This window comes from Chenopodium quinoa, unplaced genomic scaffold (assembly GCF_001683475.1).
Source record: "Chenopodium quinoa cultivar QQ74 unplaced genomic scaffold, ASM168347v1, whole genome shotgun sequence".
Classification (NCBI taxonomy): domain Eukaryota; kingdom Viridiplantae; phylum Streptophyta; class Magnoliopsida; order Caryophyllales; family Amaranthaceae; genus Chenopodium; species Chenopodium quinoa.
In genome coordinates, this window is record NW_018744626.1 from 2320273 (window position 1) to 2333726 (window position 13454).

The following is a 13454-nucleotide window of genomic DNA, read 5'->3' on the forward strand; positions in this document are numbered from 1 at the left end:
AAATCTCGATATATATAGTAGACGTTATAATTGTCATCTGAATCTACGTACATGTCATATCTGAAAAATATGGTGTACAAAAAACATAAATTCAAGGTTGTATTATATTAATCAAGCATAAATAGACAAATAAACAAAAAGTAGGTTTTGATACAACTAATTATAAATACACATTAAAGCTCTAATTTTATATTCCTTCGATATAGATCTAACGCCTTGTCCCCAGAAAAAAAAAAAAAAAAAAAAAAAAAGTATTAAGTTGAATGAGTTCTATTGATTAATTTGATAAACGAAACCAAAAGAGACTGGTAAATGCCAAAAGTAAAAGCTTAACAAAACTAGCTATCATTGAAGTTTGAAGTTTTAACATTAGCAAAACAAGTTAAACAACATACCTATATCACATTCAATTCCAATGGCTAAGACAGTGGCCAAGTACTTGGTATCAGACCCACGTTTCTTAAGCTTAACTTGAGTGTAGTAGTCAACTGAATGAGCATTCGTTAAAACTCTCCTCCCTTCAATGATAAACCCACTGCTTGTGGATTTATACTGTCTCTTCCTTTGCCAAGGAAGCGAAAAATTTGGCTTTGTATGCATACAAAACACCTTCACCACCGCGTCCATCAGCAACCCGTTATCACAACCACATTTCTTCTCCAACGTCATAGGCATATTGTGTTAGGATTGTTGTTTTGTTTGTAGAAGTTGTTACTACTGCGGACTGCCCATATCCTTGAGGTTCTTATATACCGATTAAGTTGTAGTTGGTGCATTGTGCCGTGGTCCATGGGAAGTGGGTCGAAAGCAAGAAATAGTACGATAAGTACAGTTCGCTTCTTGTGTAAGAACTAGTACAGTCCTTACTATGTCAACGTTTCACATCAATTGATAGTGTAGAAACAATTGGTCGGTATTGGAAAGAATGCACATAGATTAGGCTGCCTTGTCCTTGTGCACCAAGAAGCCTCAATGAAATTTCGTAGCAACTTTGTGAGATTTCGAGTTTTTAACCCTTTAGTTGGTTTGTATGAGTAAAGTAGATGTACTATGTTTTCCTTCATACCATATGAAATACTACACTATCATCATCAATCAATCACCAATTCACCATAGCTTTATACTGTACTCTATAATCGCATACGATTGAGTACTTCTACATTCGCCAATTAGGGAAATCGAATGAACGAAAGATAATTGTTTCTCTGAAAATATGAGTTAGCAAAAAAAAATGGTGCAGATAAAGAAAAACGAAATAAAGGATGACAAATCTAAGCATTTTCACTCTCAAAAAAGGTGAATCAATCAGCTTTCATACAATACATATAATAAAGTACAAACTTGACTACTACATTGTATTTAAATTGGCTGCACATAAAACAATAGTTACAATGAAGCATACATTACTGATCAAAAAATAAAGCACACAATTGTGAATTTGTGATGACCCGTGATGTAGGCATGTAAACCGAATCCTTGCAGACAGGTAACAAAGTATACAACTGCAAAACAACTATGTATGGTACGCGAGCTTCAGACTTCAACGCATGTTTTAAGATCATCAGACATTGCAGAAGGAATGCCGTGTGTCGCCAGAATATCTGCAGTAGCAGCTTTAGCAGCCTCAGTCCGAAGAATAACTATCTGCCATAAGAAACAAAACAATCAATTGCAAACTGCGTTCAGTTGTGATGCCTCCCAATTCCCAAATGTGTCCATGCTTATATTTATAATCACATATGTAATGCTAGAGAGAGCTTATAAAAGAGAGAAAACAGACCACGTTGAAAATTAGATCAAACTTCAGATATTCATCATTGCAGGACTCCACCATATTTACCAAGCTTTTTAAGTTCTTCACAGGGTTACCATTGACCGCAAGAACCTAACAGGAAAGCAGCAAAAAAATGTTGCATTGATAAGCCAACTTTCAGAGAGGAATGAAATCAGCACAAGCTCACAGCTGAAGAATGTGGCAGAGGGAGGAAAATCACAGGAACAATTTACATAGACCCCTTCCCCCCCCCCCCCCCCCACACACACACACACACCAAAGAAACAAAAGATACTTCTAAGTAAGTTTAAATGAGAAGCTAATACATACCTGGACATTAGCAAGACCTTCATATCCGATGTTAATGTCAGCCACAAGAACCTACATAAACGGTGACTAAAAGATAAGGTATATATATATGCAATCTGCAACTCAACACATTGTATCATGAGGGAAATTGCTGCAACTTAAGCATATCCAATAATGAGAAAAGACAACATAACTAGGACCATCAATGTGAAATGACAAGTGAGAAGTTGCAAATCGGTGCTTCCTCAGATGTGCAATTCTTTATCTAGTCTCGCTTGCAAATCCTTTGATTTCAACGTAAAAGCCATACATAGTATCTTCCATGTAATAAACTTAATAATATATCAAGAAAATCACTGATTAAAAGAAGATAACTCAATACAACAGATACTTTCAAGCCAATATGAGCCAAACTAAAAAAAAATCTGGGAATTTAAATGGCACCGATAGTTGGTAAACATGTGAAGCAGATAGTTGGGAGTGTGATTCTCGGGTAGTCATCTAAGAGTTAAGCAGGGGTCTCGATGAAAGCCCAGGCAAGTCTTGTAGTGCCTGCCTCAGCCAACACAAATGTAATAGATAGTCTAGAGGGAGAGCAATGTATTGCAACATAACTAGTAGCTCAGGGAATAAGTTCAGTAGTTTTTTTTTTTTTTTTTTTTTTTTTTTTTTGAAGAGGGGAGAAAAAGGAAGTTGGATATCCATACATAGAGGAGTCTATATATAGAGGAGATCGGTGAGAGTGAAAATAATCAGAATTTTGTTAAGAGAAATTTACCTTGCATCAGATTGTTGTTGAGAGTGTACAGCAACTTAAAGCCCAATTTCATGATTTAAAGGCATCACATTACAGTCAATCATCCAATTTCCCCAAATTCTCTTCTTCCTCAATTCTCTATTTCTTTTTTTATTTTTTATTATTGTTGATATACTGTACCACTACCTTTATACCACATTAGTTGCTACAATTTCCTTCTAGGGGTGACCCAAATAAGTTGCATATCACATCTGGTTCTTTTCTCTACTATCTCTCTAAAGTTGGAACCCACACTTACATTTTTCTATAATTTGTTATTTACACAAAAAAGTGTGCCAAAACCAAATGTTGCAACAAATGAAGACGAAGCTAAGAGTAGAAGATAGAAATTCTAAAATCTAAATAACAAACTGAAAAAAGATAGTTAAGTATAGAGTTGATGCAATTAAATCATCAACAAAGTTGTATACAGTCCCTGATTCCCTGAACATGCTAAAGCAACTATGGACCAAAAGCTAAATTAAAACCTTTTATTTTATATTTTTGCCTTTTTTTTATTCTCATTGATCTCCTATACATATAAATATCCTGTTTCTTTTCTAAATACCTTCAAGTGCTCCTATACATACAAATTATAATCCAAGGATTTCAAGACAATTATTTCTAACATTAACAAAACACACATATGTTCATGCAGTCATGTTCAATTGTTTATTGGTGTCCAGGAGGAAGATACTAAACCTGAGATATAACAACAAGATCTTCATCTTCTGATTGTGCCATCGAAAATTGAAGTTTGTGCAAAATATCGACAGTAACATCATTCTGAAAAATAAAACAGCGATCAGTTCACACAACCATAAAAATTAATACCAGTGTACAAATAAAAGATTTCCATCAAATATAATCTCTACATCTACAGATGGGAAGTAGAGGGGAACAGTGACATGGAATAACTTAAATTGCCCAATCAATATACCAACATATGTTTGAGAAACATCAGTTATCTAGACATCTAGTTAAACAATAAAAGTTCGGGTTAAGTTCCAGCAAGAACTGTATCAGCAATTTAGCAGACATCATTTTCAGCTCAACCGCAATAAAAGTAACATATCAGAAAACCACAAGCGTCCCGAAGGCCCATGAATATTATTCACGCCCTAATTAGTACTGCAGCAGCTGCTAGTCATGAGCAAATTACAAAGATATAAAACTTGGACAAAGGATACCTATTGCCAAAATAGATCAGCAAGTTGGAGAAGGGTTTAAAGATTCAAGTCAAATCAGTTCATATTTTGACTGACAACTTAATTTAGGTTAAAACTAAATCAGAAATCGTAAGAGTGATAAGACGTTAAATATCAAATTTATCAATCCAAATTCCATGGCTACAGCTTGTGTTCCATAAAAATTAAGCAACATGTGTCCACCATCAATTAGTCACATGTTAATCATGAGACTGTGAACAAGCACGCATATTAATCTGTTTTACACACGCAAGCAAGCGCGCGCGCACACACACACACACACAGAGAGAAAGAGACAGAGAGAGAGTGAAACCTCTGAACGGAGATATGGGACCGAGACGACAGTGAAAACAAACCCAGCGAGTATGTAATATGATGGAGGTCCATCCTTAATACACACTGGAATGAGCTTCTTGGGAATACCAAGTCTGATGTTGAATTCATGCATCACCGAATCACGTAGTACCTTAATATTGGCATTTTCGCCAGGATACTTCTGTGATACAAGGTAACTAAAACCTATACGCTCTCCATGCCTGAAAGGAACTACAAAAGGATAGCCATAGGGTTATTTTGCGTATAGACCGTACACAATTCATTATTAAAATTGAAAACTTTCATGTAATGTCGAAATTTGGTATAAAAGCAAAATAAAAGTTTGTTCAACCAAAATGCGTGATTTAGACTTTGTTCTATAAGCAAAATAATTTTTGATAAATTTTGAAGGTTAAGATAACCATATCAAAATGACAGCAGCAGATTACAGAGCAGGCATCATGGTCAAAACAAAGACCAAAAACATCCAACTAAGGAAATGTTTGTTTCTGACTTTGAAATTGCAGAAACAAATCAAACATTTGCAGTTTAACTGAATCCGCAAAAAACAAACATTAAAGATATAAGATACATACGACCAAATATGTATTGGTGTAACTAGCTGTGCAAACTACAAATTCCATGAGGAAAAGAAAATACATAATGTTTGGTTATGTCACCTCCATGGAAAGTTTAGTTGCCCCTGTTGGCCCTATCAAACTATTTGTTCCCATGGATATAAGATGTTGATTGATTCACGGGAGTTACATGAGAAAAATTAAAGGCCACCAATCATTAAAATTCCAAAAAAAAAAAAAAAAAAAAAAAAAAACACTTGTAGACCAGACATTGTCATCATCAGACCGGAGTTGATAAGGAAAAAAAAAAAGAATTAAAACTACACTTTTTCCAAGAACAAGAGTTCCATTAGCATAAGGGAACAATGCCAGTTGAAGTAAATAATCTAAGAAACATACTTTACACCTTAACAATGGCATCCATATTTTGCATATCCTTAAAACTAGCCTAAAAATAGATGCTGTAAGAGTGAATGAGCATCAACATTACATTGACTCTTCATATCAACTAAGTGGTTTTGTTAGATTATTACAAGTGTGTGGACACTTAAGCAACTATAAAACATGTTTGATTAAATAAATGGTAAAGCCTAACATTAACAGATACTTGAAGCAAGTAAATTGAACACAGTGAGCAGCTGAGCATCTATAAGAACATATATGCAACAGTTCAAAGAATATAATGTTGACATGAATCCAGTAAGGGTGAAGGGTAGAGCATAACATTTTTAAAAATTAATTACCTGTTCCATCATTTCCAATATCAGCCCCATCAAAACTAAGGATAACATCTAATGGCTTAAAAATCTCGGAATTAGGAGCAGTAGCTTCAACTCGGTTAACAAGTATACCCCTTTGATCAGATCTCATTCCCATTGCTATGCGTAAGTCGGGATTCTCCATTGGTTGCCAATGAAACCCAAGAATTGGAAACCCTGAGAAGAATTCATATCTTGCGTTAGATAAGACATTTTTTGAAAGACATGAGAATAAACCAAAATGAAGTTACTTCAACAGCTATCTGGTGATTTTGAAAGATGAGCACAACAAAATCAAAATGACCAAACTTTTCAGCTGAACCATACCTGTATATGCTCTGTTCCTCTCATAATCCTGAATAAAGTGATCAATGACAGGTGTAGGAATAACATAACCAATATTTTCAGCATCTCCTTGTTTCATTGACTGAAATGCAATGCCTACACAATTCCCTTTGTCACTGAAGGCTGGACCACCAGAATTTCCAGCGTTTATGGCAGCATCTACCTGCAACAGCATTAATAAAAAATTAATCAGTGAAATGAGATCAGGAACAAAGTCAAACATGAAAACAAGAATCCCGTATGAAGAACCTGCAAGCCCAGTAGCTCAGACTCCCCATGAGTGTAAGAGAGGATCTCCCTGCGCGAAACAACTCCACTGGTCACAGATATAGTATCTCCTCCTATTGGGTAACCCACGATAGCGACAGCATCTTGAAGAGCTGGCAATTCGCCAAACTCCACTGGTGAAACACCTTCCCAGAATTCATCATCTTCGACTGTAAGCAAAGCTGCAAAACCACAAGCAACCCAAACCCATTATGCACACTTGAAATTTGAAAAAGCACCAGAAGAATTTTAAACTTAGTCAGCTACAGCAGTCAGCACTACTCAATAACAGCAAGACATCTAAGCCATTTGCAAAGCATTCTCTCTAAGAATTGCAGGTTAGAGCTACCAATGCACCAAAAACAAGTATCAAAGCAATTCTAAAAAGATTGAAATTATAACTATCATACCGATATCACACTCAGTCCCAACAGCAAGCACAGTGGCCAAGTACTTGTTATCAGAACCGCGTTTCTTGAGCTTAACTTGAGTGTAGTGTGCCACAGAATGTGCATTTGTCAAAACCCTTCTCCCTGCAATGACAAATCCACTACTGGAGGTGCTACACTGCCTCCTCCTCTGCCACGGAAGGGAATAATTCGGTATTGAACGAACACAAAACACCTTCACCACGGCATCCAGCAATGGCACAACAGGCTCGGAAACTGCCACCGGTTTTTTACCAGCATTGCCATTCATACTGTTTTTGAAAAAACTCGGCATTACACAACACGAAAATTAACACCACAAGGGTCGTATACAATTCCAAAAAAGGAATAGTTAGTTGCTACTTGCTAAGCCGTCTACTGTTTTGAAAAGTTTGCTTTGTTTTCTGATGGTAATTACCCATTTCTGAGTACTTATATACTACAATTGAGTGGCAGTTGGTCGGTAAGTTTAATCAATATTATAACAAATTAGTCAATATTAATAACAAATTAACATTATGACCTAATCATATAGCTTTCATCACCTGATCACAAAAAGTATTGTGTCGACTCTTATCTTTTCTTTCACCACATTTAAATTTATTGGATTATTCAAAGACTGGATCTTTTTATACCCACCACCTCAATTTGACAAATTGGGTATTTTAATACAAAATAAAACCAAAAGTGGGAAAAAAACAAAGCTTACGAAATCAAATAACTGCATAAAAACGTGCAAAACAATAATTAAAGTCGATTAATGTCGAAAATTAGGAAGAATTACCACGTTGTCGGATGAAAGGAAAGCGATAAGATGAATCATCTTTGCTGAGGTTGAACAACAATGGCGTCACCTTCAATTCAAGCCGCCCTTAAGTATTTTTTTTGCCACCCCAAAAGAGGAAAATCCGAAAATCACCAACTTATCAAGATTTCAAGAAGAAAGAATACTTCCACAGATCTAGTACGAGTACTCGAGTAGAGTACAGTACCAAAAATGTAAGAAACCAAAATCAAACCTGACCCTAGAATTGAAAACACTGATACAGAGTAACAAACCAAAAATGCACGCTATCAAAGTGAAAAATAATCCTTCCCCAGGTCTAGTTCAAAGTAATATTTGTAAGTTGTGACAATTGGACTCTTGCGCTATCTTAGAGTCACAGATATGTCGTGTCGTGTCGTGTGGTGTTATTTTTGTGTTGGTGTTCAAAGTTAGGATAGAGGATCTCAAAACTTATCTGCCCCGTTTAATAACGAGTTGTGTCGTGTTGACCCATTTAATTAATCGTGTCGAAAACCCTTAATACTACCCTCTTTATCTTTATGATGTCCGATTTATATCGTGTTGTCGTGTTATAAGTAAAAATATTAGCCCCACTAAAAATATAGGTCATTTTTTAAAAGCAAGCTGATTCATGTTAGTTTTGTGTTGGAATTCTCAACACTAACCTGACCTATTTAATTAAATGTGTTATGTCGTGTCGTGTTGACCCATATAATTAAATGTGTATTAAAACCCTTGACCTTATTTTGAATTTTTTTTCGTGTCCGATTCGTATCGTGTCAACTTTTGTTAACTCTAGCTATTTATCACTCTTGTTTGACCACATATATTGTTTATCACATCACATATTGCAATTAACATTTTTTTGTTGCCTTTTTACTTAATCCAATAATCAATAACTCTCAGTCTCTCACTACTCACATAGTCACATACTTATGATACATCATTTGTTTGATGCTACTTTTTTTTTTTTTTTTTTTTTTTAAAGATGCTACTTCTTGTTTACTAAATGCTAGAATTCGATATCATAAGATCGTCAGATGTGTTAATTGTTGTAGGGTAATCCAGGTAAAATGGGACAATCGTGATAATGAGATATCAAGATCTTGATAAGGACACTAGAAGTAGTAAAATTCCAAGACATCAACACGAAGTATTCATCAGGTTGAAAGCCACCTCTCACGATTGGCTTGCTTAGAACTTAGGTGGTGTTGCAAAGGGCAATCTAAAGGTAAAGGCTTTTGGTATCCAATTAGCAAGCCGAATGAAAGTAAAAAGGCTCATAATACAGATGGATAATCAAGCCGCAATGATAGCTCTTAAAAGCTCGGAACAATATGGAGGCGAATGTACTCACATCAGTCAAGATTGATCGAAAAGTAGAACTTTATCATCGCTACAAGGTAATTATGCTGCAAATGGATTGGCAAACAAGGGTGAGAATCAAAATAGAAGAGATGATTAGTCTAAGTGCCACCATTGGAACTTGTTCTTATCTTATATGATGAAGACATCCCGCGAATGGCCTTGCCAAGGATGGTTGCTGATTAGCAGTTCATTGTTTTAGTTCTATTTTCTGTTCTGTTTTTTCTTCTTCCTGTAGGGGCCTTGCCTCAATGCTCCAAAACATTGCATTTTTCCTTTCAACACATGATATTAAATGAAAAGGTTGATACTTGATCTTACAACATTTTGCATTGGAAAGTAGGAATCTTACCACAAATTCAAGATACATCGCATACAAACTAAAAGAAATGTGTATGTATATATTGTAAACTCAGGAGTGAAATCAATGCATGTAAGAGGGGGTAAACTGGTTCATGAACAGATTAATTAATTCACCCCTTTTCAGTCTCAAAAAATCTGAAATAGTTAACTAAATTACAATAAATATATAAAATACAATACATATTTGATTACTACCCCTTTACTGATTTGGCTTCACATCAAACAGTAGTAACAATGGAGCACACATTTTCGATGAGTCATGCATGACTCATGATGGAGGCGTGCAAACTGAACTCTTGCAGACTGCTGTGTTTAAGGTATTTGATAGGGTGTAAATTTGTTCACCATAAACAGGTAAAAGAGTATACAACTGTAAAACACCTATATGTGAAAAGCGAGCTTCAGACTTCAGTTTATGTTTTAAGATCATCAGACATTGCAGAAGGAATGCCGTGTGTCACCAGAATATCTGCAGTAGCAGCTTTAGCAGTCTCTGTCCGAAGAACGACTACCTGCCATAAGAAACACAATTAATTAAAACAAAACATATTTTGTAAAATTAAATTAATGTTAATGTGGTCCAATTAATTTCAAAATTAAATCACATTCAATCTTGAAATTAGGGTTCTTCATGAAATTAATCCCCAATTTAATTTAACACTTCAATTAAATAATTTGATCATGAAAAAATCATAATTTATCATGAAATCAAATAGATTAAAATCATTAATTACATACTAAACGAATTAAATCAAAACCAAAACACAAAATTCATAATTTAGGGTTAGGGTTTCGAAATTTTCGGAAAAAATAGGGTGGGTTTCGAAATTTTTGAGTGATTAGGGGCAAAATTCGGATCTCTTCATGGCTATTTTGAGCATTATTAAATCACATTTAATCAATTCCAAGAGTTAAATCACATTTAATATAATAATTGACCCATAATTAAATTATTCTCCCTTCTAATTGAATTAAAATTGTGGACTATCAAAGAATTATAGTCAATATGCGTAAATGCAATAGGCTAACTGATACCACTGTAGGGAATTATAGGTACTACGCAGCGGAAATAACATGAATTATATTCATATAGTACCTAATCCCAAGTTCTAATGCATAACACATAAAGAACATATAATCGTACCTTTGAAGCGTGATTCCACGTGCGATCGAGCAAGAACAAAGGGAGATAAAGATTCCCAAGCGTGATTCCTCTACTTAGTCCATGAGCATGGATTAAACCTCCACTAATGCTAGTTAGTTGTGACTGAACACTTCAATCAACCTTCAACGGAGATTTAAGCCACGAACACACCACAACACCACCCACACGCCACCACACGCGCCACCCGGGGAGGAGGGCCGTACGGACAGGGAGGAGAGAGAGAGGGCCGAGTAGAGAGAGAGAGTTAGGGTTTTGGGATGCTTGGCTGCTTGTGTGACAATTCACTATATGTCAATTATTCTGTTATGCAACCCTAGGCATGGTTTATATTTGTAGATCATATCTAGATATAAAACCATGTCAAGTCCAAAACCCATTAGACTCTTCTAACTATCCAAGCCCAATTATCAACATGGTATGTCATGTACTCATGAGGCCCAATAATGGGTCTCTAACTTGTTTAACCCAATACTCTTATGTGTGACCTTGTAGGATCCATTCTATAAGGCTTTGGGCCATTACGCTAGCCCAAAAATCAATTGTCATATCTAGCACCAAACATTGACGACCCTATGTAAGGAACTTATTATCTCCATAATAGTGATCCTTGATATATCTAGTAATTGCACTTATCGAAGACATAACTCCTTCAATTTCATGGTTGTCACTAGGGTTTTTCGTAGAGAGCATTTTGTATTAATATAAGGGCTCTGAAGGTAAGTTGTGTGTGTGTGTGTTTTTCTCTCAAATTCAATAATATAATTAGTAGTGTTATACCCTTGTTAATATGTACAAGTTTTTTAAATGAATAGTGTTTGGACAATTATACCATTTAAAATGTTTATTTACTTATTTGCGCTCATTAGTGATTATTATCTCTTTATTTTTAACTCATCTTAAGAATAATGTGCGGACATTTATACCCCTAAATATATATTTATTACAAAAACTTTTGTATACATCCGGTTTACACTAATATTAGTGTACATCGAGCCGTATAAGGGTAACTTTAAGCCAATTTAGGGTAACTTTTTGCCTTTTTTTGGGTAACTTTGAACATAATATGATTTTTTTTTATATAAATCGAACAAGAAAAGTTTTATAAGGGTGATAAAATTACTTTCAATCACTAATAATTGAATTTTAGTCATTTAAAATGTGGTTCTTTACCAATAAAACGTAGATTATTTTTATTTGTATTGGGTTACTTTATACATATTAGGGTAACTTTTATTCATTTTAGGAGTAACTTTTGATCACTTTAAGAGAGATTTAAAATGGATGTACAATAATTATTGTACACCCGATTTTTTTAAAAGTTTGTGTATTTATTTATATATTTTCTCTCATTATGTTGTCAATAATTAAATTTGTAATGTAATGTCAAACCAAAAGAGATTCCGGATATGAGTAGCTATGGCGTGCGCATCGCGCGCGTTAGCTACCCTAGTACATAAAAAAGTAAAGTAATTAAAACAAGATGAGGTAAAATTGTGAGTGAATGCAAGAAAAATAAGGAATAATAAAGGGTAAAAAGGTCAAAATAATATAGGGATAAGTTAGTAAGTGGGTTTTTTCATAAAATAATTAAAATAATAGTAAATCGAACTTTAGAAATGATTCAAAATGAAAAGCAAGTCGAATTTCAAGAACAAATAGAGAGTCCTCGTACAATATTAAAAGACACAAATAATTAAAAGTAGTAAGTTAGGGTTTGTCCTGATTAACTGAACTGAACTGAATATTTTATGAGAGAAGGAAATTAAGATAAGAAATGAATTGAACTAAACTGAACTGAACTGAACTGAACCGAAAATAAGTTGAAGAGAACATGCCCTTAATATTTGCTGCAAAAGAATTGTTTGGACACTAGATTTAAATCAAATTTAGCAAGTACATTATGGTCCAAATAATTGTTTTGGATAAAAATAAAGAATATTTCATGATGTTGCTTTTTATATTTGCCTTTGTTTTTCTAACATATATAAATTCAAACCCCCTTAGAACTTAGGCAATATAATCAAATTGCTTGCTTAATCCTTACTTATTCTAGCAGCCCCATTTATAAAATTACAAATGATTGAAGTTATGTTCCTTTAATTATTAGGACAGAACTTTAAGCCAAGGTTGCCAATTACAAAAGTGTCAAAGTGAGCATGCCTTCCGACCCTTTTGTACCTAATATCAACACATCATTTAATCTCCCTTTCCTATATATTGCTTAAGAACGTACTCCCCTACGTGTGTGTCCTTGTTCTTTCCATTATTGTGATAAACACATGTATTTTCTCTTTTGTTATTGTGGTATGTTGGAGCTTCATATTAGGTACATTGGAGTCAATATACAAAATGTACATTGGCCCCTTGTTTGTCAAACTAGTTGTTTAGCTAGCTAGGTTAGACGCGTAGTTAGTCAGAAAAATCAAAGTAATTATGTACATTTAAAAATAAAAAATCCAACATAAATGCATTATTTACAAATCTGAAGTAAAAACTAAATTTAGGGGCTTTTTCTTCCGATAGTTGAAAATTTATATCTCAAAAATTACTTTGCGCCGTTAAGAATAGAATCAATGGAGTATTAGATAGATTGTTTTTTTTTAAAAAAAAAAAAAAATACTCCATAAATTACTAGGTTTTCAATTAATTGTATCGAACATCTACATTAAAAACTTTGCAAAGTATTTCAACAATTAATATGTGATTGCCAACAGCTAAGTACGAACCTTCAAGGTCTACCATAACAATTACTCCGTAAGAGTTTCTACTAGTCTAAAATTGATTTTGCCTAATTAACCATAAGTACAAGTAAACATAATAAATAGAATTAATCGATGAAGTAATCAACTACTACCAATTAAATATACTGTATACAATTCTAAGTTCCTTTTAATGTTAAGCATTTTAGAACTTTAGAAACCTTGGCAATAAAGCTCCCCACCTAACTATATAGATAAATGTCCACTTTACAACTAAGTTGTACACTCATATTTTAA

At 34.2% G+C, this 13454-nt stretch overlaps 1 protein-coding gene across 1 annotated transcript; it reads right to left on the bottom strand.

Annotated features, from left to right (window-relative positions):
- Positions 1–851: 851 nt before the first annotated feature.
- LOC110700439 (protease Do-like 9) lies at positions 852–7925 on the bottom strand. The gene is made up of 10 exons (XM_021877979.1): positions 7563–7925; positions 6761–7050; positions 6333–6532; positions 6066–6246; positions 5724–5915; positions 4401–4633; positions 3582–3665; positions 2105–2155; positions 1781–1885; positions 852–1644 (listed from the first exon to the last, which is right to left on the bottom strand). Exons 2-10 carry the CDS (start codon positions 7047–7049, stop codon positions 1534–1536), a joined length of 1446 nt encoding a protein of 481 aa, XP_021733671.1. The 5' UTR covers position 7050; positions 7563–7925; the 3' UTR covers positions 852–1533.
- Positions 7926–13454: the final 5529 nt, after the last annotated feature.